Below are 25852 nucleotides of genomic sequence, written 5' to 3' on the forward strand. Positions count from 1 at the left end.
TTCCGAGCTCTAATTGGAATTGAACTCTGACTTCGATTGAACTTGGAGTCGGAGGTTGGCAATAAGCACTTGACTATGTCGGAGTTGAATCCCACCCGTACCGCTCTACTCTAATTTTTTTTAAAAATATTTTTTTTAGCTTACTGATTGAGGAAGTGACTATTAATGTATTGATATTTAAAAAAAAAATGTTTAAACATGTTTAAAAAATATTTAAAATAAAAAAAGAAAAAAAAAAAGAAAAAAAGGTGCAAGTTGCACTAAAGACACACCAAGTGAGCAAATAGAAGATGCATAATAGAACTACCCTTATACATACACTAGTCGATTTTGGAGTAGAATAGAAGTGGACCGACATAATTAGTTCTGTTCAAAAACTGTCGTCGAACCGATTACACTCCATTTTCTTTTCTCTCGATAATTTTTAAGGTCTCATTTGGATGATTCATCTCATCTTATTTTATATTAACATCTAAATATTATAAATATAAATAATTTTATTTTTATTTTTTTAAAACTCCGGAAAACATCTTCATTCAAATTATTTTATTATTATTAAAAAATTTTCCATTTCGTTCAGGTTAGTTTTTTAAAAAAGAAAAAAATTGGGTCCGCGCGGTTTCTCTCCGTCCCACACGCGTCTAAAACCCTAGCAGAGACCCAAACGACGCCAAAGCGGTAGTTAAACGGTGGTGCTCTCTCGGATTCCGGATGGGGAAGAAGAGCCAGAAGCCGAAGATAGTACTTCCACCGGAGCTTCCTCCGGAGATATTGGAGGAGGAAATCGAAGTATCTGACGATGACTTGCAGTTCGTCAAAGAGAACCGCGACTACGCCGTCGGCTTTTCCCGCTTGGACACCCAATCCATCACCAAGTCCGCACCGTCTATTCTTTTTTCCGTTTGCTTCTTCATTTGATGTGAACCTTTGGCATTTCACTGTGATAATGTTTTCTACATGCTTAATCGAATTTTATTCTTCAACAGAGAGAAGCTAATTCGAATGCCCGCAATAGGTTCTGGTTTTATTTATGGAAACTGATATATTCATGTAGAATACCAACAAAATGATGTTGATATCTTAGTATCTCCATGTGGAAGACCATGACGAAGTTTCGTTATTCTATAGATGCTACGCTTGATTATTCTTGAAATTGTAAATTTAACTTACCATAATGAATAATATAAACTGTAAAGCTGTTAGGAAGTAAAAATATTTGAGAAAAACTTCGTGTTCTTTTTGAAATTTTATGCCATACCTCTATATTTATGGTTCTCCAAACTGGAAACTCAAACCTTTTTGGATGTTTTACTGCTGCGTATATATGTTCATGCATACATTGGTACATATTTACTATAAATGTAGATATGATTTGCAAATATATGCACGTGCACGCCTAGACACAAACGTTCATAAATCCTAAACTTTGACCATATCTGTTTATTATGTATGTGTTGTGTGTGTGTATTTTGAAGATTTTGTTTATGTGGTGTGAAGTTTGATAAACTTTCTTGTATGTGCAAAGGCATGTTACTCGTGTAGCTGATGTGAAAGAAGATGCATTGGAAGCTTTGTATGAGAAGCGATTAAAGAAGAAGACATTGCAGAAAGAAAAAGTGGAGAGTGGGCTTCAGGTTGATCCTGTAGACGCCCTTCCTGTTAAGACCTTGGATGGAAAACTCTACTATCGTACACGTATAATTCTTTTTCTCTTTGTTCCTATTTTGTTTGTGCGTGCGTGCGTGCATGTCTTGCCTATTCCAATGAAAGAGCTTCAATATTCCAATGTGTGTGACTGGTTTGTGTCGTTACACGATGCAGTACAAAAGACCTCTATATTATGTGCAAACAGTGAGGAAGAAACTGGTGAGGATGAGAAGGGTGATAGTGTGGATAAAGGCATTGTGAAGCTGACAAAAGTAGAAAGGAGAGCGAAGCTTAAAAAACAGAAGAAAGAGGCAAAGAAACAAGGGAAGGAGCTGGACAAAGCAGAGGAAGTACAACAAACGCCACAAGCAGCGGTGCTGGTATTGTCTCAGTTTTTCTATTATTCTGCCTTTTTTTTCTTTTTGTTTTGTATTGCTAAAAACTGGAAAACTTTTTACTTTGAAAGAGGAAAGCCCTCCAGATAAACGAGTTCGAGGTCTGAAAATGCGTGATAAGTGCAAACACCAACAATTGCCAAGGCACATGTGCATGGACATTTTAGCTGATACTCAAAGCATATAATTGACCATGGATGACCTGTTGAAAATACTCATCGATTCTAACTTCTAGTTTCTATATCTATATGTTTATCTTATAGGATCCCATATTTTGAAATTGTGTTCTGTTTCGGCAACAGATAAATAATTATTTTGAATTTATGCTCTGCATATCCCATAAAGTAATCCATGTTGTATGCGTAGGCTGAGGTGAGAGAAGATCTCACAGCTGAAGAAGCATTCAAAAGTAAGAAGCAAAAGCTTGCAGAGCTGGGAATGGCGCTGCTTGCAGATCCGGAGTCAAATATCAAATCTTTAAAGGAGATGTTGCAAATTTCTAAAGATAATGATGATGCGATTGTGAAACTTGGAGTCCTATCCTTGTTGGCTGTTTTTAAGGATATCATCCCTGGGTAAGGCCCATGCTTTTTTCCTCGTGTGTTGGTAAAAGTAATCATAAGCACAAAGCACCATGCCCGAAGTGTTTACTTACCAAAAGCCAATTGCATTGGTGCTTTTCATGTGAGCATAAAGCACAGAAAAATCATTTTTGTAATTTTTTCAAAAATAAAAAATAGCATAACTCTTCAAATTTAAACAAATATTCTCAGGCATTTAGTTGATGTTGAAGATCATTTATGTGCATGTTGCTGTTTATTGTCATATGTGATGTGCATACTTTGAACCTGATATGATAGTCTATGTTGGCTATTGATATTTGATTGCTTATGTTAACATATAGTCAATACCTACAAATTCTGGAGCTTTTTTGGTCATGACCTTTTTGGTAGATTTTGATTCAACCATGTACTTTAATATGGTTATATTAACAAATATGATGGATGTGTATATTTAGTAAAGCACAATAGAATTATATAAAATTCTATTCTTAAATTTTATGTAATCAGTTGATTACTTGATTGTCATGTTGCAAAATACTCTAGTAATTGAGTTGATATTTGATTGTATGACCATCTTGTTTTTTAAACCTTTTTTATCGTATCTAATGGAACTTTTGTTATTATACATCATTTTTTAATAACATACACTTTACTTTAATTAGGTGTGCGCTTAGGCCATAATCGGCATTTGTGCCTATGTACCTAGTGCTATTACCAACATTTTATAATGCACATTGTACATTTAGTTTACAGCCATGTTTTTCTATGCATTAAAAATTTGGTTTCTTACACATCCTTTTATTGTGTATGACAGCTACCGAATCAGGCTTCCTACTGAAAAGGAGCTCGAAATGAAGGTTTCTAAATCTGTTAAAAAGATGCGGTACTATGAATCAACACTTCTATCTGTATACAAGGTTGGTACTCTTTCTTATGACTATATTCAGATAGAATTGGAGCTTCAGTGCCGAATTGGGTTTGAAAAATTGCTTCGAATTTGTTTCCTCCTTTAGACTTTACAATGTATTTTGATGCCAAATATGCTCTAATGCTAAAACTTCTTTTCTTGCATTTCAGGGTACTCATCAATTTTAAGATTGATACCAATGCGTTGTTTTATGATAATTTTGTCTGGCTCATTAGGCTCTAAGGCTTCGTTTGAATGTTGAGATGAGAAGAGAAATTTGTGAATAATAGTGAAATAGTTATTGAATAGTAGTAAATGATTTGAGTTAAGATGTTTTTATAGGATTTTGGGAAAATAGAGAAAATGTTGGATAAAAATATCATGAAGGTAAAATATTATTAGACTATAATTTTTCAATATTATTTTTGTTTTGGGATTTGAAAAAGTTAATTCTTTTTTTTGTGTTTTGTTTGGAAGTTTGTGAAAGTTGTAATGATTGGGTTCTGATTAGATGAAAAAGTTGAGTATTTGAAATTGAAAAGTGTTTATATTTGTGGTATTCGGATGTTGAGAGGAGATGAGATGAGACCATCTTGCAATTCAAACGGGGCCTAATTTGCTCCACATTAAGCATTTAAAATTTGATGAAACCAATTACCATTTTACGCACTCAGTTCATAACAATACATTGGTTGAGGAACGTATTGCTAGTTTCTGGTGCACTTGTCCAAATTGATGTAACAAATATCAAAGAACATTCGGTAGTTATTTCTAATTGCACAATTTTGGCAACTGAAACAAGTGCATGCAATGGACTGATTGTAGACTTGTAGATTTGTAATGTTTTTAAAGATAAGAGTCTAATTCTTGCAATCTGTATTTTACCCTATTGTGTTCTAAACAATGTGTGTGTATTTGTGCATCTGACAAGTCCAAAATAGAATTATAATGTAAAAACCAATACACAGGATGTGTAGACTATGGGTGGGCAGTGGGCTCTGCCACTTGCTACCCCGCTGTAACGCCCCAATGGAAGGCCCAAACTACATAGCCTATACTCCAAAAGGACTAGTCAATTATATAATTAGAGCCCCATTGGAACCTTATAAAGAGCAAGAACTTCTCATTCCCAAGCAATGTGGGATCCCATACACCACCTACCCTTATCCATATCATATGGGGTATCACAATCTACCCCCCTTAAATTCCCGACGTCCTCGTCGGGCCTGTCCATTATAGGTGGCACGGCTCAAGTCCCACATTTCTGGTTGGGATAGGCTCTGATACCATTTGTAACGCCCCAATGGAAGGCTCAAACCACATGGCCTATACTCCAAAAGGACTAGTCAATTATACAATTAGAGCCCCATTGGAACCTTATAAAGAGCAAGAACTTCTCATTCCCAAGCAATGTGGGATCCCATACACCACCTACTCTTATCCATATCATATGGGGTATCACACCCGCCCACCCCGTCCGCAGACCGGGGGCATCGGGCGTATGCCCACTTTTAGCTGCTAAGGCGCGGGGCTCAAGTTGGGCACTGGCCTGCCTGGAGTTTATTCTGTCTGCCTGACCAACGTTTATATATACACACACACACACACGTATATATATTAAAAAAAAAAAAATTCGTAAGTATACTTACGAATGACTATTTAACCCAAAAAAATCCTAATTTTCCTCCTATTCTCTCTCTCTCTCTCTCTCTCTCTCTCTCTCTCTCTCCCCCCTCCCTCCGCCGTTCTTATCTCATCTTGAATTCTCGATTCTCCTCTCCTCGACTCTTCTCTCTCAGTCTCTCTCCCTTCGCCGTTCTCTGCTCTCTTCTCCTCCTCCTCCTCCTCCTTCGCTCATAGTGCTTTAGTTTTTCTTCTTGTTGAAGCATGGCTGTGGAACCACGGTCCACAGCCACAAATGGCCGTGGGTTTGTTCACAAAGCCACGGTGATTCGTGGCTGGGCTGTGGTCTTGTCGTGGCCGTGATTTTAAAAATTTTTTTTTGGTGGTTTTAATTTTTGTAATTTCTTGGATTTGTTATTGGATGTTAGGTTTGTAAATTTTACGGATGGTTTGTGGATTTGTTGTTGTTTTTCGGTTGCTTAGGATTTTTCAGCTTTTTCCGGTTGTTTTTTGCCTTGGGTGCAGAAGGTGGGCGGTGGATGCTGGGGGGCAGATGGCCATGGGGGCCTATTGGTCCCCCCTGCATCTAGACATGGGCACCTGCCCACGGGGGGCAGTGTTGGGGTATGGGGCCCAAACTGTGCCCCCCCCCCCCTTTTATGGGTGAGGCTGGGACAGGGCCCCTCCCTTGGGGGTGGTGCGGGTAGCACCCCTAGTATACTGTGTTGGTGAAAGTGCTGGGTGCACTCTTAAGTGCGAACGCCATCTATAGCCTAGGTGCAAAGGGTAAGCGTGCGCTTGATTGTAGTAAAGCACGCTTTTTAATATTGATATCATTTTATGCTTAAAAGCAATTTAAAAAGCAAAATGGTGATATATTTAGCCTATTTTCTCAACACTAGTATCAACAGTAAGGACAGGTCTGGACAGGTTATAAAATTTGTGTTTCAACTCAAAATTAGGCATGCAAGACTTCAAATCATTGTGTAAGCATCCATGCACCATAAAATTAAAAAATATGAAAAACCCATGCTATTTAAATTAGAAATCAGTCTAATCTTATTGCTGGAAGATTTTAGAAGGCCAAACAGCACTCTTGAAATGCTGTTTTTCATTCTTCTGCTATTCTAAATCGTTAACCCCACAATGACTTTTATAAAATAACACTATGGGAGTGAATCAAGGCCCTACCTCCATCACAACCCTAGGAAAAACACTGAGAGTGGCTGATATTGAGCTTTTGATGAATTTACCTGGAAGAATTGAGTCTTGCGATCATTTACATGACAAACCGTTTAAGAGAGATTCAGAAATACATTAGAAGGTTATTAAATATATAAACTTGAATCTTGATGAAAAATATTTAGAAACCTTGAGAAAAACTCACCTAGATCACAAAAGGGAGGCCAGCAGATAGGACTGCAGTTTTATGATGTCTTTGACAGATGAGTTTAGATCTTTTTTTTTTCAATACTTTATGACATTGTTCGATTGTAATTGATTTGAATGGCATGAACTTTTTTGACTTCTTATATCACTAAACAGCATGCATAGGCAATGCTCTTGTATATGTCTTGTGTATTTAGGCTCTTACATATTCTTATGATGAATAAAATTTTGTATACTGAGAAAAAAAAATGAAGTTTTTTTTTTTTTCTCCATTTTAGGGTTTGGAAAGAGGCAGCAATGGGGAAAAATTAGTTGGAATAATTAGGGTTAGTATCCTCTTTTTATAAGTGAAATGAATCCCATTGGGTGCAAGCAATCTCTAGGGGCTATCAGATTGGGGGATTTTCTCCTTGATTTACCGGAGGTACGCTTGCGGGAAACTCCTTACTAAGGGCCTCCTGGGATTTAGTCGAGACGCTATTCCCGGACACCCACTACCAATAAATAAAAAATATATTTTTTATAAGTAATAGTTAGGGTTTTTTTGGGCTACATTAAGACTGATGAGAATGGGCTACTCTCGGAGAAATATTTTGGATATGTTCCTAGAGTTTGGCAGCAAGTTTTAAAAGTAAATGAGTTTTAAAATCTAGAGTTTATCCCAAAATAATAGAGCTGGCAGATCTGATTGGTCAAGAGGAACCCCTTTCCTCTAGTTTTTCATGGATCTTTTTACTATTCTTATTAGAACGGGAATTGGATCTTGGTACACCTTAATTCTAGGCACTAACAACTTTTGTAACACTTCCTCTAAGCTCATTCAATAAAACAACTAATAATTACAAAACTACGAAATTCTTATTTTACCCTTTGATAAAGTGTTGGGTGTGACAATTAGTTGGATTAAAAGTTCGTTAAAGTTGAGTAAATTGAATAAAGACAGGTTTATATTGAAAACTGGAAGATAGAGTAGATAATTATAGAACTTATGAGAGATGCCAGTGAAACATGTGAGAACCTGATGAAGAGATACTATCGTCTACTGAAATAGGAGATGGTTGTATCCAAAGTTGTACTATTTTTCTTTTCAGTTTGGTTCATTACTTTGGATGACTGGGCACTAGTATTGGAATAGGCATCCTCAATTTAAGCCAACAGTTTACCTAATATATGCTCAAAAACACCTGCATTGGATTAGGCAAGTCCAAATATATTTGACTTTGAGCTACAGTGTTTCAAGAGCTTGGGTCATATTTGACCTGCTACTGTAGCTCAGCCAAAAGTTATTTTATTCTTTATTTTTCACGCACAATGGTCACATGCACAGAACCTCTCTTTCCCTCAGTTTTGTTTTTTTTTCTCTTCCCTTCCCTTCCCTCACGCACAACAGTCATATGCACATGGTGAGATACTAGCATGCCGTTTTGTTTTTCTGTTCTTATTTAAAACTTCACATGGCAGGAATGCAGTACTTTTCTTTCAGCTTTGAAACCGACCTGGGACATTGGAGGAATACCTTGCTGATTTGTGAAGACATTGTCTAGATCAATAATTGTTTTGACACTCACCCAACCTATCAAAGTTATTAAAAAAGTATTTTGCCCCCCAGACCCTGGCATTCTCTACAGCATCCCCAAATGGAACACTAGTATTAAAGATTTGTAGTCATTTGTGTTAAATGACCATTGAAAATATGATTGTTTAAACAATAATTTAATTATAATTTGATTATTAATTAACATATGATTGGTAAAATTGCAAAATATGAGAAAAATAAATTAGATAAAAAAATAATAAAAAATATTAGATTAATAATATTTTATTATTATTTTGGCTAATAGATGGATAATCCAATTTGGGAATAGGTTTTGAATGGAATAGGCGAAAGGCAAAGCATGTGATATTAGCCAGATTTTAGATTTGCTTTTGCCTATTCCAATGCTAATGCTCTGGGGGGCAATGCACAAATCATGGATTTATTACATTGTTTTTTGTATGGTAAATACAAGCCTAATTTATGGTCACTTTGGCAGGCACCACGCTAATTGATTTGAAACACTGTTCTCTTATATATTAAGTTGTTTTTTTGGTGCATATGACTTTCAATGTTCATAGCTTTCAATGATTAATCTACTCCTTTTGTTCTTGAGATTGCTATATGAGATGAGTTCTTTCATTTTCTTCCTTTCTTTTCATTGTTTTTATTAAACTGAAATATTTTTCTTTATTTTTATTTATTTAATATATTTTTTTTGTTTAATATGCATCTTTTGTGATCTTGTTATTTGCTTTATGTGTACTTGGGTTTATTCCACAAGTGGCAAGTTTGATAGATTCTGTCTTATGGACCCTTTCCTTGACAGAAGTGTTTTAGGATTAAAAACATAGTCTATTTAGTTTGAGGTAATATGGTTGTTGGTTTCATTGTACTTCTAGTTTACTCATTGCCCTAATTGAGGCCTTTGTGGATGAACCAAATTTTATGTCACACTGCATTGGCTCCATTCAGTAAGATATTTTATGTAATGTATGAGCATTTTTTGCTCCCGTCTCTTATTTTTAACCGTTAATATTATCTTAATAACTTGGTGGTTCATCACGATATGCTGATAGTTTTATTTTTCTTCATACAGGCTTTCCTACAGAAGTTGATAGTGCTGGAAAAGAAGCTTTCATTTCAGCAGGTTGCTGTTCGCTGTATTTGTACCTTGCTTGATGCAGTCCCACACTTCAATTTCCGAGGGAGCTTGTTAGGTGTTGTCGTCAGAAACATAGGTTCCTCTGATAATGTTGTGAGGTTTTGATACATTTACATCCTTTTGCTTTTTTACTTTATTAAGTTCTTTGCGTTACGTGGGTTTGGGGTTTAAAGGGTAAAAGACGTTGTATTCACATGGTCTCTGGGATTCCTCGTCATAGAAAACTTTCTCAACTTCTCATTAGTAATGGTTTGAGTGCATCTAAGGATTAATGTTGCAATCATTATTTGACAAAAACCAGTAGAAACACAAATTGGGGAATTGACTTTCATTCTAAAGTGAACACCTAGGGGTTGGCTCAATTGGTAAGCGCCTTGGTCTGGGACCTTGGTGGTATGCACCCTCCAGATCTAAGGTTCGAACCCCTGGGTGCAAATAATTGCTAGGGGCCATGGTCCATTGGTGAAAAGCCATTGATTACCTAATGCTTGTGAGGGGGCTGCATTATACAGATTCGGGGTTGCTTGACAATGGGTCCCACTGGTAACTACTCTATATCCAGCATGGGTGGTTGTCAATCAATGTAGACGATAATAAGCATGGTGTTATTAGAAGGACTAATCTAAGTAACAATGGTGGAACCGTGGAAGGCAATTTGAAACACAAAAGGTAAGAGGCCGGATATTGACAAATCTGGTTGGCTACACAACTGAAAATGTCATTACAAGGACTTTTGGAATTGTCATTGGGAGTGGTGTGGGTTTTGGTTGTATATGGAAAGCCTTCTATTACAGTTGAAATAGTAGTCAAGGGATGTGAAATTGTTGTTACAACCGACCCCAAATGAGTATCCTGATTTTTTTTTAATTTTAGATTTTTTTTTTTTTAGGCTTCAAATTTTCTAATTGTTATGTTATTAATCGTTTAAATCTCTTTTTTTTTCTAAAATTTTCTCCCGTTCCTTCTCTTTTCAGTTGAATTTTAGAGTTTTAGTTTATTTTATTTTATTCTTTTAATATTATATTTTATATTTTATTTTTAATGTATTTTATGGTTTTTAAATATTTTTTCAGTTGATCTGAATGGCATGTTGACAGGTTATTCTTATTTTTTAAAAACTAATTATGCATTTCTGATAGTTATTTTCATTTGATTGGCACAAACGTGGCAAGGCGTCGTGTCAGTGCATTCTATCATTGGATCAATTGAAGTTTGGCGAAGTGGCCACTTAAGTATTTGGGGCATTATCTTTGGGATCTTTGTGAATATTTTTTTTTGTTACATCAATGATCAATTTGAAATACGGCTAAACCCCAGAGACCAGTGCAGTAGTTTTCCCAAAACTAAACTACATTTGATCAAAAGAACTATTCCTAGCTTGTGGGGATGGCAACATGTAGCTTTGTGCTTTTTGGACTCAATAGGTGCATGAGGGGGATTTTTGAGTGTGGGATAAAAAAGTGGTGGAAAAAACTGACAATGACAGGAATTCACAGTGCCATGTTTGTCTAGAAATGTGGAAGATCACTTCACTTGGGCCTTTGTAGGAGTCTATGGTCCTAACTCTTGTCATGCTAGAAGACTTGTATGGAATGAATTGGTGGGAGCTGCCTTCCTCCATTGTGAGATATTCCAACATGACCTGATTTTCGAGTGACAGGTTGGGAGTGGTGGAATTATAGAACTTTATTGTTGAATAAAGTCTCATTGGTCTTTTGATCGCAAGGGGTAACTTTACATGATCTAATAACCAGGATATGCATTATTGGTCAAGAATTGATAGATACCTTAACTCCGGACGGGAAAGGAAGCAATATTCCTTGAGTGGCATAAAGTGGACTATCGAGACTTTGTTTGAATCAATTTCCTAGTCTCCTTGGTTGTGAGCATTTTCAAAGGTGTGGAAGATACTTCAAGTTTGAGACACTGTGGATGAAATTTGAGGGGATTGTAGATAAGGTAAAAATGTGGACTTCGTATTGCTTTCAAGGTTCTCTAAGGATACATTTGGTTTGCAAAATGGGATTCTTATTTTTAGAGGATTGAGAAATGCCTAATTCCATTCCTTTAGGATTCAAAATGCACATTCCTATTCTTTTATATGGTGATAAAATGTAACACTCTTAGGAGATGTTTGGATTCGAAGATGACTTGAGATGACTTGAGATGAGCTGAGATGAGTTGAGATGGATTGTGAATAGTAATGAGATGAGTTGTGAATAGTAGTGAAATTTGTGAGTTAAAGTTGCTGAATAGTAATGAATAGTAGTGAGATGAGTTGAGATGAGCTGAAATGAGCTGAGATGACTTGCGAATCCAAACAAGCCCTTAATTGGAATTTAGCAAGATTCCTAAAATATCCCAAGTGTCAAAATTTTATATCCACAGAAGCCATCATTGTTATTTTTAAAAATAAAATGAAAAATATGGTGGGCAGTCACCACTTTGGGTGGCCGGCCACCTGCAAAAGCCCATTGGGGGGGGGGCCAGCACCCCAATGGAATTCTTCTTGGGCTGTCCTACTGCCACCTGGCCCCTCGATTGCCATAAGGACCTATGGTTAACCACCCCCAGCCATAAGGGTGACTGCTACCCAAGTGATTGCAACGGGTGGATGAGGCCACCCCCAATAGCCATAGGGACCTATGGGGGGATGCCCTACCAACCCGTGGCCATTGTGGTTGGCAAAATAGGGTGTTCGAAAGAAGTAGCTATTCTATCATTTTCAGCACCTAGTTCGGTCAAACAAGCACACTCTAAGTTATGTCCTGGAACCGTAGACTAAGGTCTCGTTTGTATTCACAGCCCATCTCAACTCATCTCACTACTATTTACTATTATTCAGCAACTTTAACTCACAAATCTCACTACTATTCACAACTCATCTCACTACTATTCACAATCCATCTCAACTCATCTCCGAATCCAAACGACACCTAAAAGCTTTGAAAGGTGATTTGAATGTTTGGATTGAGGAAGGGTTTGGCAATTTGGGACTAAAAAGCTTCTTCTAGATGAATTGAAGCCATTTAAGGGAAAGGGATTTCGATGTTGAAGAGAAAAAATGAAGGATTTCACTAGTTGTGAGGTGGAAAGACTTGCTCCTTTGGAAGAGGATTGTTGTAGATAGAGATAAAGTGCTATGTGGTTTTGGGAGGGTGATACATGTACAAAGCTTTAAACGAACTATATCAACTCTAGTGGAAAATTCCTTGGAAGTATTATTTTCTGAAAAACTTGGATGGCTCAGATATTATAGCAGTGAAAACTTTTCTCTCCGTACACATGCAAAAACTTTTCTTTTGCCTATTGCTGGTATGGTGAAGCTGTGATGGGTCTTAAAAGAGAAGTGGTGGTTGAGTCCAAATTATTTATGTTAGTTAAGGAAGGTGATTTTGTTTGCATGACAGAGAAGGGGTGGAAGAGGAAGCAAGAACTTGTGATTGAGAAGAGTACAGCCCAATGGCTTGTGAAGTCTTTGGAGGCATGTTCAAGTGGGACGAAGCAGGACTTCTATAGCACCATTAGAGAGGGTGGTTGTTGTTATTTAGCTCAGAAGTGTTATAACAGCAGGGGATATTACTTAGTGGTGGCTGAATACAAGGAGGGGGGGAGGAGAAGCTTCATTCTCATTCCGGAAGGTCAGGAAGGGAGAGGTTGGAGAAGGGTGAAGGAAGCTCTGGTGGAATGTGTGGAGGAGGGAAGTTTGAGGGGTGGTCATTACGGTGGAGTATATCGGAGACCACAGGTGGAGACGAGGCACTCGTACAAGGAGGCGCTGCTACACTCGAGACCATGGCGTGAGGAGAATGGAGAAGGTGGTGGGGGTTGGACCTCTGACAGTCGCGCGCCTCGAGTCTCAAATGACATACAAAGGACTGATCGTGGCAGAGACGAGGTGCAAGTACTATGCTGGGTAGTTGAAGACCTGCAGGGCCAAATGAGGAATTTGCAGAGAGAAATGGAGGACGTACGTAGGGTGGTCGGGCGTAATATGAAGGGGATTTGTAGGGGGAACGAGCTGCAGGGGCCGGGCTTTGCTGGGAAGCCCAATGTTGGTAAACGTAGGTGGAGGCGTGTGAATGGGCCGAAAGTGCTGGGCCAAAATGGGCCTCAGCCCATTGGTTCAGTTTCGGATGGGTCGCGACCCAGAGACCCGAAGCCTCGCGAAGACGGTTCTAGGGCTTCGCCTACTGGTGCGTCTGGTGCGCACTGTACACAGCGCAACTCGCCGTCGCAGGGGGGGATATCGGCCGATCAGAGAGTGCCGATGACGATAGCTAACTCCGACGAAGGTGTGTAGACGCGGGAAATCAGGCACGAAGTGGGTTCTGCGACAGGCGTTGCGACAGGTCCTGCGATAGGCTCGGGAGGGTCACCGCGGGAGATTGGGGGCCAGACAACGCCGATGAAGGGAAAGGAGGTGTCCCAGATTCCGACGAACTCTTTCACGCTTATGTCTGAGGATACCGAAAAGGATGGGGTTTTTACTGACTGTGAAATAGAAGGATCTCCATCTGAAAAGGATGGGGCGTCTTCTGAGGATGAAAATGATCAGGCTATAGTAGACATGGTGGAAGTTACGGGGGTGGAAGAGACTCGAGGTACATCAATGGATCACAGGGAGGGTGAACCAGTTCCGTTAAATTTTATGTTCCCTATGCACACTGGAGTTTCAGATTGGGTTTTTAGGAAGGTTACTGAAATTCAAAAAGTTGTGGGATTGGAATATGAAGGATATGAAGATCAGTTCATGGCCTTGCTCACGGCTATTGAGGTGGGGCACCAGCAACATAGGAAGCTTGGTACAAAAAAACAGCAGGAACTCAAGAGATTGATGTGGTCGTTGAACACTGAGGGGAGTTCTAGTAGGAGTAGGTCGAAAGGGAAGGGGCTGACCGTGTCTCCATGAGACCCAAAATAATATCGTGGAATGTTCGTGGGCTCAATGAGGCTAACAAACGTCTTCAGATAAGAAATTTGCTTCGGGAGTGGAAGGCGGATATTGTTTGTTTACAAGAGACGAAGTTAAAGATTATCGATAGGAGACTTGTGAGAAGTTTATGGAGTTGTGCACACGTTGATTGGGTTTATTTGGCTTCCAATGGGGCGTCAGGAGGTATAGTGCTAATGTGGGATAGAAGAATAGTGGAGATAGTAGAGGAATTCATAGGAAGGTATGCAGTTGCGTGCTCTTTTAAGAGTATTGCAGATAACTTCTTGTGGGCATTTGCAGGTGTATATGGCCCAAATATGGACAGTAATAGAGCATTGTTGTGGGAAGAATTAGCCGGAATACACAGCTGGTGGAACCTCCCATGGTGTATAGGGGGCGATTTTAATGTTACTAGATTCCCGAGTGAGTCATCTGGAAATAGAAGAGGACGTCCAGCTATGGTAGAATTTTCAGCATGCATCTCTGACTTGAATTTGGTAGATTTGCCTCTTGCTGGGGGTCCCGCCACGTGGGCTAACAACCAAAGTTGGTCTAGGCTGGATCGCTTCTTAATTTCGCCAGATTGGGAATGTCATTTCCCAGATGTTTGGCAAAAGCGTATGCCTCGTATTAGCTCAGATCACTGGCCTATTTTGCTTGACTGTGGTGGCCTCCGTGGAGGGCAGAGGTACTTTAAATTTGAAAACATGTGGCTAAAATCTGATGGTTTTGTTGAAAGAGTAAGGCAGTGGTGGTCCTCGTATCAGCTTCAAGGTACCCCTAGCTTCATCTTGGCGGGTAAATTGAGAATGTTGAAAAAAGATTTGAAGTTGTGGAACAGGCAATTCTTTGGTGATGTAGGTGAAAACAAGAAAGGCAAGTTGAGAGAGATACAAGAACTTGAGAGACTCCAAGAAACTAGATCCCTTACTTCGGATGAAGTAGCTCGGAAGACTTTGTTGGATGCGGAGTTAGAGAGAATTATCTTAGCTGAAGAGACTTCTTGGAGGCAAAAGTCAAGAGCATTGTGGCTAAGAGAAGGTGACCGCAGCACAAAGTTTTTCCATCGTGTAGCAAATTCCCATAGGAGAAACAACAACATTGAGATGTTGAGAATTGAAGGTGAGGAGTGCAGAGAAGACCATGTTATTCGTGACCATATAGTTGGCTTTTATGAGCAACTACTAACTGAACCCGCTAGTTGGCGGCCGTCTCTTGATGGCCTGGTATTTGATTCTATTGGTTTGACTGATGTGTCTCGTTTAGAGAGGGCTTTCGAGGAAGAGGAGGTTGTTGAAGTAGTGAGGAAAATGGCTAAGGAAAAAGCTCAAGGGCCAGATGGGTTCTCTATGGGTTTCTTTCAAGAATGTTGGGACGTTATTAAGGAAGACATTATGAAGGTGTTTCAAGAACTCTTTGTAGTTGGTAAATTTGAGAAAAGCCTAAATAATACATTCCTTGCGTTGATTCCAAAGAAGGTGGGGCAAGTGAGGTTAAGGATTTCCGCCCCATTAGTCTGGTAAGTGGAGTTTACAAGATTATTTCCAAAGTGTTAGCAAACCGGTTAAGTGAGGTGGTGGGGAAGATTATAACAAAGCCTCAAAATGCCTTTGTAAAAGGTAGACAAATCTTAGATGCGGCACTTATTGCTAATGAATGCTTAGATAGCAAAATGAGGGCAGGCTCAACAGGGATCATCTGTAAGTTAGATATGGAGAAGGCGTACGATCATGTCAACTGGGATTTCCTTCTCTACCTACTAGGGAGATGTGGGTTTGGAGAGAGGTGGATAACATGGATTCGTTGGTGCATATCAACGGCGAAATTCTCTGTTTTAATAAATGGCAGTCCAGCAGGTTTTTTTCATAGCACGCGAGGTCTGAGACAAGGAGATCCGTTGTCACCTCTGTTATTTGTTGTTGTGATGGAAGGATTAGGCAGGATGATTTCGGCTTTGACGAATAATGGTTATTTGGAGGGTTTTTCCGTGGGAACCCCGGATAGAGGGGTCATTAACATATCCCATTTGTTGTTTGCAGATGATACTCTAGTGTTTTGCGAGCCAGAACAAAGTCATGTGCGTACGTTAAAGGAAGTACTATTGTGTTTCGAAGCAGTTTTCGGGTTAAAAGTGAATTTCGACAAATCCGAATTGGTGCCAATTGGTATGGTTCCAAATGTTCGACAACTGGCGAGTACGTTGGGTTGCAAGGTAGCTTCTCTACCGTTGACGTATTTGGGGCTTCCGTTGGGGGTAAGAGCACGGACACCCTCCTTATGGGAGTCAGTGATTGAGAAGATTGAGAAGAGATTATCAAGCTGGAAGAGACTGTATTTGTCGAAAGGCGGTAGACTCACTTATTAAGAGTACACTCTCAAATCTACCAACCTATTTCCTTTCATTATTTCCTATACCTGCAAATGTGGCGCATAGAATTGAGATACTCCAACGCAATTTTTTGTGGGGAGGTTTGGGGGATGAGTTCAAATTTCACCTGGTTAAGTGGGGGATAGTATGTCGCCCTATATCTCAAGGTGGTCTGGGCATTAGAAATGTGAGGACCTTCAATAGAGCGCTACTCGGTAAATGGCTGTGGAGATATAGTCATGAACCGGATGCATTATGGAGAGAGGTGATAAGGTGCAAATATGGTGAGTCAGGGGGGGGTTGGAGCACAAAAGAAGTTAGAGGAACTTATGGAGTGGGCTTGTGGAAACACATTAGAAGAGGTTGGGAGGTTTTTCTTCGACAAACCCGTATTCAGTTGGGTGATGGCTCTAGGATTAAATTCTGGAAAGATATATGGTGTGGTGATAATGCTTTACAAGATCGTTTTCCTCCTCTATTTCAAATTGCAAGTGCTAAAGAGGCTTTAGTGGCGGAGGTTATGGAGATGTTGGGGGGGCAATTTCAATGGAATATTAGCTTTAGTAGGGCAATACAGGATTGGGAGATGGACAGCTTGGCAGATTTTTATAGGCTTTTGTATTCTGTGAAGCCAAGCAATCAACAAGAAGATGGGTTATGGTGGTTACCGGATGGAAAAGGTGCATTCTCGGTTCGGTCTTTTTATAAAGCTCTCTCCCATGAGCCAAGTACTCAATTTCCGTGGAGAAGGCTTTGGAGGAATAAGGCGCCCCCTAAAGTTCTTTTCTTCGTGTGGACAGCATCGCTGGGTAAAATACTCACGATTGATAATTTGAGGAAGCGGAGGGTTATTTTAGTAGATTGGTGTTGTATGTGCAAGTGTGGGAGTGAATCGGTAGACCATCTTTTGTTGCATTGTGTGATTGCAAGGGCTTTATGGTATGAGGTACTTAGTAGGGTTGAATTGGCGTGGGTCATGCCGGAGAAAGTGGTGGCAGTGCTGGCTAGTTGGCCAAACATTGGAGGTATACATCAGATTAAAAGGGTTTGGAAGATGATCCCAATGTGTATCTTGTGGTGTCTATGGCAGGAATGAAATGCGCGGACGTTTGAAGACAATGAGAGATCGCTAGAGGAACTGTTAGCATTATTTTATAGCACTCTTTGTTCTTGGGCTATTGCAGTTGATTTTAATGACATGGTCCTTCATGATTTTCTTGTCTCTTTGGCGCCCTCTTAGTCAGGGTCCGATATTGTAAATACTGGGCTAGGCCTATTCTTTGAGCAATATATTTTTTTAATTATCAAAAAAAAAAAAAAAGCTTTTACACTAGGTGGCCATTTTGTACCAATGAAGCAACTTTGTCATGTACTTGAAGAGAACTATCCAACCACTGACTGATCAGTGACATTTAATATATTTTTACATGAGATTGTAGAATAAACAGTTTAGCTAGAGATCTAAGTTGGATGACTTGTCTTCCGCGGCACTGAGAGCAGACGAGGCAAATTGGTTGGATAGGCCATTTAAGGAATACGAGGTTATGGGTAATAGTTTCTAGTTCTTAAATCGGTGTACTCACATTTCTCTCTCTTCTTGTTTGTTATCATTATGGAGGAGCGCCTTAGTAGTTGCTATCACCTGGCGATGTGGATGATGTAGACAACCTAGCCTTATCTTAGGATGCTGGGTGTCTTCATTGCCTTTGATGTACCAAGGCCTTCCATTGGGAGCACATTTTAAAGCCAAGTCGATTTGGGAGGGTATTCTTGAGAAGCTAGAACGTGAAGATAGTTTGGGTGTCATAGATTGATTACATTCTATAGAGCTCTATTGGGAAAGTGGATTTGACACTATGACAATGGATGAGATAGCCTATGGAGATCGGTGGTAGACATGAAGAGGTTTTTGGGATCTATTCAACATTTTTAATGTTTTGGAGGCATCTGTGGCTGATTATTTACAGCTTTCAAATGACTTCTCAATGGGAAGTGGATTTTATCCGAGAGACATGCCGAACAGACACTACTAAGCATTCTCCAATTACTAGTAATTAAATGGATCTTCTAGGAATTAGTAGAGTACAAAAACAAAAAGATCTGAGTAGCACAGGATTGGGAGGTATCTATACCTCATTTCATGTATGGTTTTACTCTTTGATTAAGAGAAGGTGGTGAAGACAAGATACATTGAGTCATACATGTTAGTCCCCACGACAGTTTTACTTTTTCTTGGAAGACCATTTGGCCCTTGTGAGTGGCTTTCTTTGTTTGGATATTCCTTAATTTGAATAATTTAAGGAAGAGACATTATATTGTCTAATTAATAGAACTTATCATGCTATAAAAAGTAATACTTTGTCAAACTTTCTGTTTGAAGTTTCTGGCATATCAAAATGTCTACTACTTGACAGGAAACTCTGCTGTGCTACAATTACATCACTTTTTACCAATGAGGGAAAACACGGTGGTGAAGTTACCGTGGAGGCTGTTCGGTTGATTGCAGATCATGTGAAAGCTCATAATTGCCAGCTGCACCCCGATTCCATTGAGGTAGAATGTTTTCTTTTTAAAATGTTGTTTTTCATTAACTGATGCTTGTGTGCTTTATTTAATCTGTGATTTCGTGGATACAACTTGGTTTTTGTTCACTGGACATTATTTAGTTGGAGACACGAAACCCAGTGTATGGTGAATCAATATTTATTTTTAGGAAACTATTGATTGAGCACTATGACTTTGTGGGTGGGATGGTAATGATTTTTTCAGACAGAATATATCTGCAAATATGTTTTCTACTTGTACAGTTGGAAGCTGTACAAAAAATGGATTTAAGATTTAACTGTTCATACTTCATCGGATTTCTTGGGTTATAATGGTAAATCTTTCAAAGACTGTTGGAATTTACTTTTCAAGAAAAGACTTGGAATGAATAGCATTTATCTGCTCTTTTCTATTTATTCTATTATGAATTATCCTTGTGTTTTTTATTTATCTTCTTTATTTACAGCTAAGTCAAGATTAAGATATATAAGCGGGTAAATTGGTGTTAGATTCTGTTCAACATTTACCATTGAGAATATTTGTGACGCATTAATTGATGGGACCAACTTTCCTTATTGTTATTAGCCCAATATGCTTGAAGCATAGTGTAAATATAGAACCAAGCTGTGTGCTAAAAAAATATTCTTTGGATTACTTTCTAGTCAATGATCTATGATTCTTTTACTTTTTCTTAGGTTTTCTTGTCTTTGTCATTTGATGACAATCTTGGGAGGCCCGAGAAAACAAATGAGAATAACCGAGTGAAATACAAGAAATTTAGAAAAAGAAAACATGTTGAGGAGCCAAGCCAATTGCCAGACACTGACAAAAAGAGAAGTAGGAAAGAACAGATGACAAAGATGAGAGAGGAGGTATTCTTTCATCCATAAGAAACATTGTTTTATTGATTTCTTTTGTTTCTAATTTAATAGTTCATCATGATGCTTTACGCAGGTTGCTGCTGATTATAAGGCTGCTTCTTTTACGCCAGATGTTATGGAGCAGAGAAGGATGCAATCAGAGACACTTTCTGCTGTATTTGAGACATACTTCCGCATTTTGAAGCATTCTGCTCAGCCAAAAGCTACCAGGTGTGTTCCCTTGTTATTAATGTAGGAGATGGGGCATAATATGAATTTAAAAACCCATTCTTTCCTGTCACTAAGAGGCTAGTACATTAATATGCATAAGTTGGAGCTAGTGAGGACGTCTCCACTTTTGATTTGGATCAGATTTGCCTATGTGGATTAGCCATGTCTCTGGTGTTTAGATCAAAACTCTAGAATGTGATTGAGGAGAATATGACTCTGCCACAGGCTTGTGTGATGTGGCAACTAACCCTCTGCCCTGTTGTTATTCTTGCATGTGGAATCTCAGAAATAGTCTATATTTGTGTTGGCTGTTGTTTACCTATTTTATAAATATAATTGAGCACCATTCCCCACAAGGTGCGTGGAGATGCTTTTGATTTTACTCTAGAAATGGATTCCCCAGCATTTTCATTCCTGTTGTCACTTTCAGCATGGTTAGGCTTGGAATTTTGTTGGACCGGCTGAATGGCATGATATTTATGGTTATGAATCTTACAATCATGACTATGGTTGGTAAAGTTGAACTTGTATAGTATAAAGCCCAGTGGAAATAATTCATTGGTGATTTTTTTTCGCTCATGGTTAGGGAATCAGCATAATCCTTTTGAAGTTTGAACGTGGTTCATACTTATCAATAATTGCTTCTGGATTGTGAAATGAGCAACATGCCCATGGGTTTCAACCCAACTTTGTGACAAAAAAGCCTGTTCATTTTAAATGTGACTTGACATGTCAAGGTGCAGCCTAGTGGTCCTTGAGATGAGCCATAGATTCAGACATCCTGGGTTTGATTCTGCACTCGTTTCCTTGGATTACCTAATATATGGTTCTGGTGGGTGGGGTCGTTTAGCTCAGCGTACATGGCAAGGTTCATCTTTAAAAAAATATATATGTTTGAGAGCACCTAGATTTTAAAGTATTGGAGTCAGCAACCCTGGTTTCAATAGATTCATCCAGTTTAATTTGACAGAATTTGGAAATAATGTCCAGAAGAATGCTCGACTCCATTCAACTTGGAAATGCATTGTATCGAGTCCTCATTTATAGTTGATTAATCCAAAGCCATAAGCTTGTGTCAGTTTTTTTCTTGTTATTAAGACCTTGGTCTTGGTGGTATGCTTCGTCCAAGTCTAAGGTTTGAATCCTCTTGGGTGCAAACAATTCCTAGGGACCATCGGACTGGGGGAAACTTTCCCCCTTGAATTACCCGATGTACACTTGCGGAAAACTCCTTACCAAGGACTTGTGCACCCCTAGGATTAGTCAAGACTTTGTTCTCGGACACCCGGTGCCAATAAAAAAAAACTGAGATTTTCTTCGTTCTTTTTGCATTTTACATGCACTAGAATAGCTTAATATTTTCTCTTATTTTATTTTGCAGCGATGAAGAGGTTGTTAGTCCAGTTTCTGGTGCATCTGGGTCCCACCCGCTGCTTGCACCATGCTTGAAAGGATTAGGAAAATTCTCGCATCTAATTGACCTAGATTTCATGGCCGATCTTATGAATTATCTAAAAAGGCTGGCTTCTGGCGGGAGTAATTCTGGCGATTCTTCTCAGAAAAACTCAAATTGCTTTACTGTATCTGAGCGTCTCCAGTGCTGCATTGTTGCCTTTAAAGTGATGAGGAGCAATCTTGATGCCTTGAATGTCGATTTAAATGACTTTTTTGTTCAGCTTTACAATCTTATACTTGAGTACAGGCCTGGAAGGTTAGTAGCTTTTGTGCTGACTCCAAATGTTGCTCTGGATGCGTAGTGCTCTTCTGCTTGCTTTAAGGAAAGTTTTTAATATTCAAAACGTGTTTGCTTTGCTGTTAGAGCTTTGTGATACAACCCCTACTCAAGTTTTTTATAGTTTCTATAGTTCCCAGCCCATAAATTTTCTTGACTACAAATGACTTTGCTTCAATTTTTGAGAGGTGTTTTTACAACTGACAGCATTGCTGATGAAAGAAATAATGCGTCTAAGACACTTTTACATTGATGTGTTGTACCATATTATTGAAATATGGAAATTTGGTCGTCTTTGTACCTATCTACCTTAAACTGAAAGGCGATTTGCAGTGTCGTCCCTGTGTGGCCCCATCTTTATGCCTTTACGCTTGTTAGATATGAATGCTTTGTCCACCTTTCTGTTTCTCTTTTGCAGATGTTCTTGTTTATTTCCTTCATCATCATCATCACCATCTTCATTTTATTTTCAGTCTTTAGTGTTTATGTTTTGGGTTGGGGACTGGGTATGCTCTTTCTCATCCCTCGAATCCAATTTCCCATCTCTCTCTCTCCCTCCCTCTCCCTCCCTGTCTTCAAGTGGTTGATTGCTCCGTACTAAAAAGATTTTCCATTTCATTTGTAATTGTTTTTGTTTGTGGATCAGAGATCAGGGTGGGGTTTTAGCTGAAGCTCTGAAGATGATGTTGTGTGAAGATAGACAGCATGATATGCAAAAGGCTGCTGCATTTGTAAAGCGTTTGGCCACATTTTCATTGTGCTTTGGATCTGCAGAGTCCATGGCTGGTATTTTTTATGGCTGGAAAATTATTTACTTGCTGTTATAAGATTTGTTAGCAAATACCTTGTGTTATTATGTATTGATTTTATGTTTCTGCTCTGGAACTTTGCAGCATTGATCACGTTAAAGCATCTTCTTCAGAAGAATGTCAAATGCCGGAATCTGTTGGAAAATGATGCTGGAGGAGGCTCGGTTTCAGGTAGCATTGCGGTAAGGTCTTGGCTCCTCTTGAGAAACAGTAAAAAATGACATTGATGTACTTGTTAGTTTAAAACCTCTGGCTATATATTCATGTTCTAATTTGATGATAACGCATGATATTAAACACTTTTTCTTTTTGATTCGTCTGCTAGATATACTTCTTCTATTGACATGTATGGGGGTTTTCTTTCTTAAAACCACTGTTTTCTGACAATGATTGGAGTTATACAGATTTAGAAATCAGTGGAAGAGTCATAAAATTTTATTTCTTAAAACCCTCTTTCTTCCCCCTTTGATTTCAGGTGTATTTCTTGTATGTATTTCCTCTGTTGGATATATGTGTCAAATTCTGTTTGGACATCGGACCTTATCAGAATGCCTTGTAAGATGAGATGAATTTCTTTTTATGTGCTTCAATGCCATGTAACAAGTTATTCAAATGCTGTTGGAAATATTTGTGCTTGAAATGAACAAAATGGCTAAAAAAGGTAAAAGCAATGTGAAATGAAAGCTGTGAAGATCTCATTTGTCTGCATGAAAGTTGCTTTGAGTTGGATTATAATGTAGTCATATGTTACTTTTATGTCCCTACGGTGTGCTTGTGGTTATTCAATTCTCTTGCATTGATAGCCTACTTGAAATTATGACTGTGCGCAGAAATATCAGCCATATGCTTCAGACCCCAATTTAAGCGGGGCTCTCGCTTCAGTCCTTTGGGAGCTCAACCTTTTGTCTAAGCATTATCACCCAGCTGTCTCGGCAATGGCTTCAAGCGTTTCAAGCATAAACACTGGACAGAACCAAGTTTATCTCTCTATCATTTCTCCTCAACAAGCATTTTTGGACCTGTCACTTGAAGGAGAGTCATTCAACCTACAAAGCGACAGCCTGAAACTGAAAAACAAGCGGAAGAGAGGTAGTGGGTCGTCCAGATCAGCTTGTGTTACGCCACTTACAGATGCAGTTTCGGTCAGTGATGATGAGGTGAGAAAGAAACTTTCTACACATTTCATGCTTCTTCGTGACATAGAGGAGAATGAAAGATTGAGGGGTGACTTAGATCGTACAACATTCTACCTAAAGCTCTATGAAGAACATAAGAAGCAGCAAAAGAAAAAAGGAAGGACAAAACCCATGAAAAGTGAGAAAAATTGTTGACCATTTGTGATATTTTTGGGCCTCAAGAAATTTTGGGTGGTTGTATAATGTGTTATTTTTCCTACTATTCGTTCCCATGTTTCTTAAATCTCCTTTTCCTCTTGGTAAGGTCTTACAGTTGTTTTTTCTAGAGATTTAGTGGTTGCAACTTCTACTTATGGTGGTTATGTTACAAATTTTTCTGTATTTTTTTTAAGGGAGTGGCTCGCCTCCTGCAAGCCTCCCTCTCATCCACCTACTTTTAACTATAGTGAGGACAAGTGTCGTCAAGGTTATCCGACTCCTGAAAACGAAAATGTTAGTGGATCGAATTAATGAGATCACGGAACTCGCCTGAAAGATTGCTAGTGTTTTTTTATGGTTTTTTTTTTATGTTTTTTTTTACCAAAACCATCAAAAGACCCCCTTTGTGCTCCATTTAAAAAAAAAAAAAAAACAAAATCCATTTTTTTCCAATACAGATCAAGCAATCACTGGGTTCCCTCAAATTTCTTCCTGAAGTTCAATATCTTTACTAGTCTATAGTTAGGCATGTTGGTTAGTTTTTGCCTCTAAGTTTGTCAGATGTTTGAAGCACCATTTCTGCCATTGTGGCTGGTTCTGAGATCAGGCTGGTCTTTTCAAGTTTATCACTTGCGTCTAAATACAATGAACCGAACAGGGTTCATCGCCTAACTAAATACATATTAACAAATACAAATAATTATTATCGAATACGAGATTCTGTATCTACAACTCAGGAAGGATTGGTCCTTTCTCTGGAAATTTTGCTTGGCTATATTTGCAACAAAATCTATGGTCCTGTAAATGAAATCGTAGGTTGGACAATTATAGTGAGTCTGCTAAAAAATTTCAGTAAGTTAAAACTCATGACAATATTAATGAGAGACAACGACGTTAAATATGCATGCACAATTTTATATAATCGAATTATTGAACACATATTTATGCTTGACCTTGAATCACCCTCTGGGCAGAAACACATACATTCATGGGTCATGACATGAATCACCTCTGAATAACCCTCTCAGTAAAATGCATGTATGCATATCATTAGCAAGGTGAGGAATCACCCTCTTATCCAGTTTCATAAAGTTCACAATATCTCGTCATATAAATCATAGCAGAAAGTCGTTCCACCTGTTCAACTTGGGGACTTGCTCTACCTCGCCAACTCGTGAGCTCAATCACCAAATTGAAACCAACCAACTTGAAGAATCACTCAACCAGGTCAACAAACCCAAACACAACACACAGGATCAACCCTGAAAATCTCTCTACCCAGTCAACTGATATGAAGACACCACGCATGATCAAGTTGGGGAATATCTCTACCCGTGTTATCAAGTGATACCAATACAAAGACATTTCACCTTGATCAACATGGAAAATCACTCTACCCTTATGAAACTCATGGCAACGTGCCGTAGGAATGGTGCGAGGACTCCTCAACCCATCCATCATGATCAACTGGGTCAGACTCAACACTCGGAAACTACAACATCATCAATTCGCATAATTCAAACTTATCATCTCAAAATCACACTATAAAGGTAACTAAGAAACACAATGAAGAAGATATATTATTTTCATGTAGAAATGTGAGTCACAGAATATGCAAAACCTAATTTTATGAAATACTCACAACATTTATCCCACATTAAATCTGATTGATTTACCTTTGGTAGGAGGTGATTATACTTGGTCTAATGGTAGGTCATTTTCAAGGCTGGATAGGTTTCTGGTTTCGTCTTCTTGGAGGCTCATTTTTTTGGTTTAAGAAATTATTGTCGAGATTGTATTCTGATCATTATCCTA

The 25852-nt window shown here is 38.8% G+C and overlaps 1 protein-coding gene across 1 annotated transcript; it reads left to right on the top strand.

Annotated features, from left to right (window-relative positions):
• Positions 1 to 605: 605 nt before the first annotated feature.
• LOC109001766 (nucleolar complex protein 3 homolog) lies at positions 606 to 24192 on the top strand. The gene is made up of 13 exons (XM_018979158.2): positions 606 to 875; positions 1526 to 1695; positions 1822 to 2027; positions 2409 to 2617; positions 3420 to 3522; positions 9158 to 9321; positions 18942 to 19080; positions 19767 to 19943; positions 20026 to 20162; positions 21544 to 21873; positions 22541 to 22680; positions 22788 to 22885; positions 23534 to 24192. The coding sequence occupies exons 1-13, from the start codon at positions 712 to 714 to the stop codon at positions 24032 to 24034; spliced, it is 2538 nt and encodes an 845-aa protein (XP_018834703.1). The 5' UTR covers positions 606 to 711; the 3' UTR covers positions 24035 to 24192.
• Positions 24193 to 25852: the final 1660 nt, after the last annotated feature.

This window comes from Juglans regia, chromosome 2, assembly GCF_001411555.2.
Source record: "Juglans regia cultivar Chandler chromosome 2, Walnut 2.0, whole genome shotgun sequence".
Lineage (NCBI taxonomy): Eukaryota > Viridiplantae > Streptophyta > Magnoliopsida > Fagales > Juglandaceae > Juglans > Juglans regia.

Coding starts and splice junctions, on each gene's coding strand:
- LOC109001766 (XM_018979158.2), top strand. CDS start 712: ATGGGGAAGAAGAGCCAGAAGCCGAAGATAGTACTTCCACCGGAGCTT. Junction 876..1,525: donor GACACCCAATCCATCACCAA/GTCCGCACCGTC, acceptor GTATGTGCAAAG/GCATGTTACTCGTGTAGCTG. Junction 1,696..1,821: donor AAAACTCTACTATCGTACAC/GTATAATTCTTT, acceptor TACACGATGCAG/TACAAAAGACCTCTATATTA.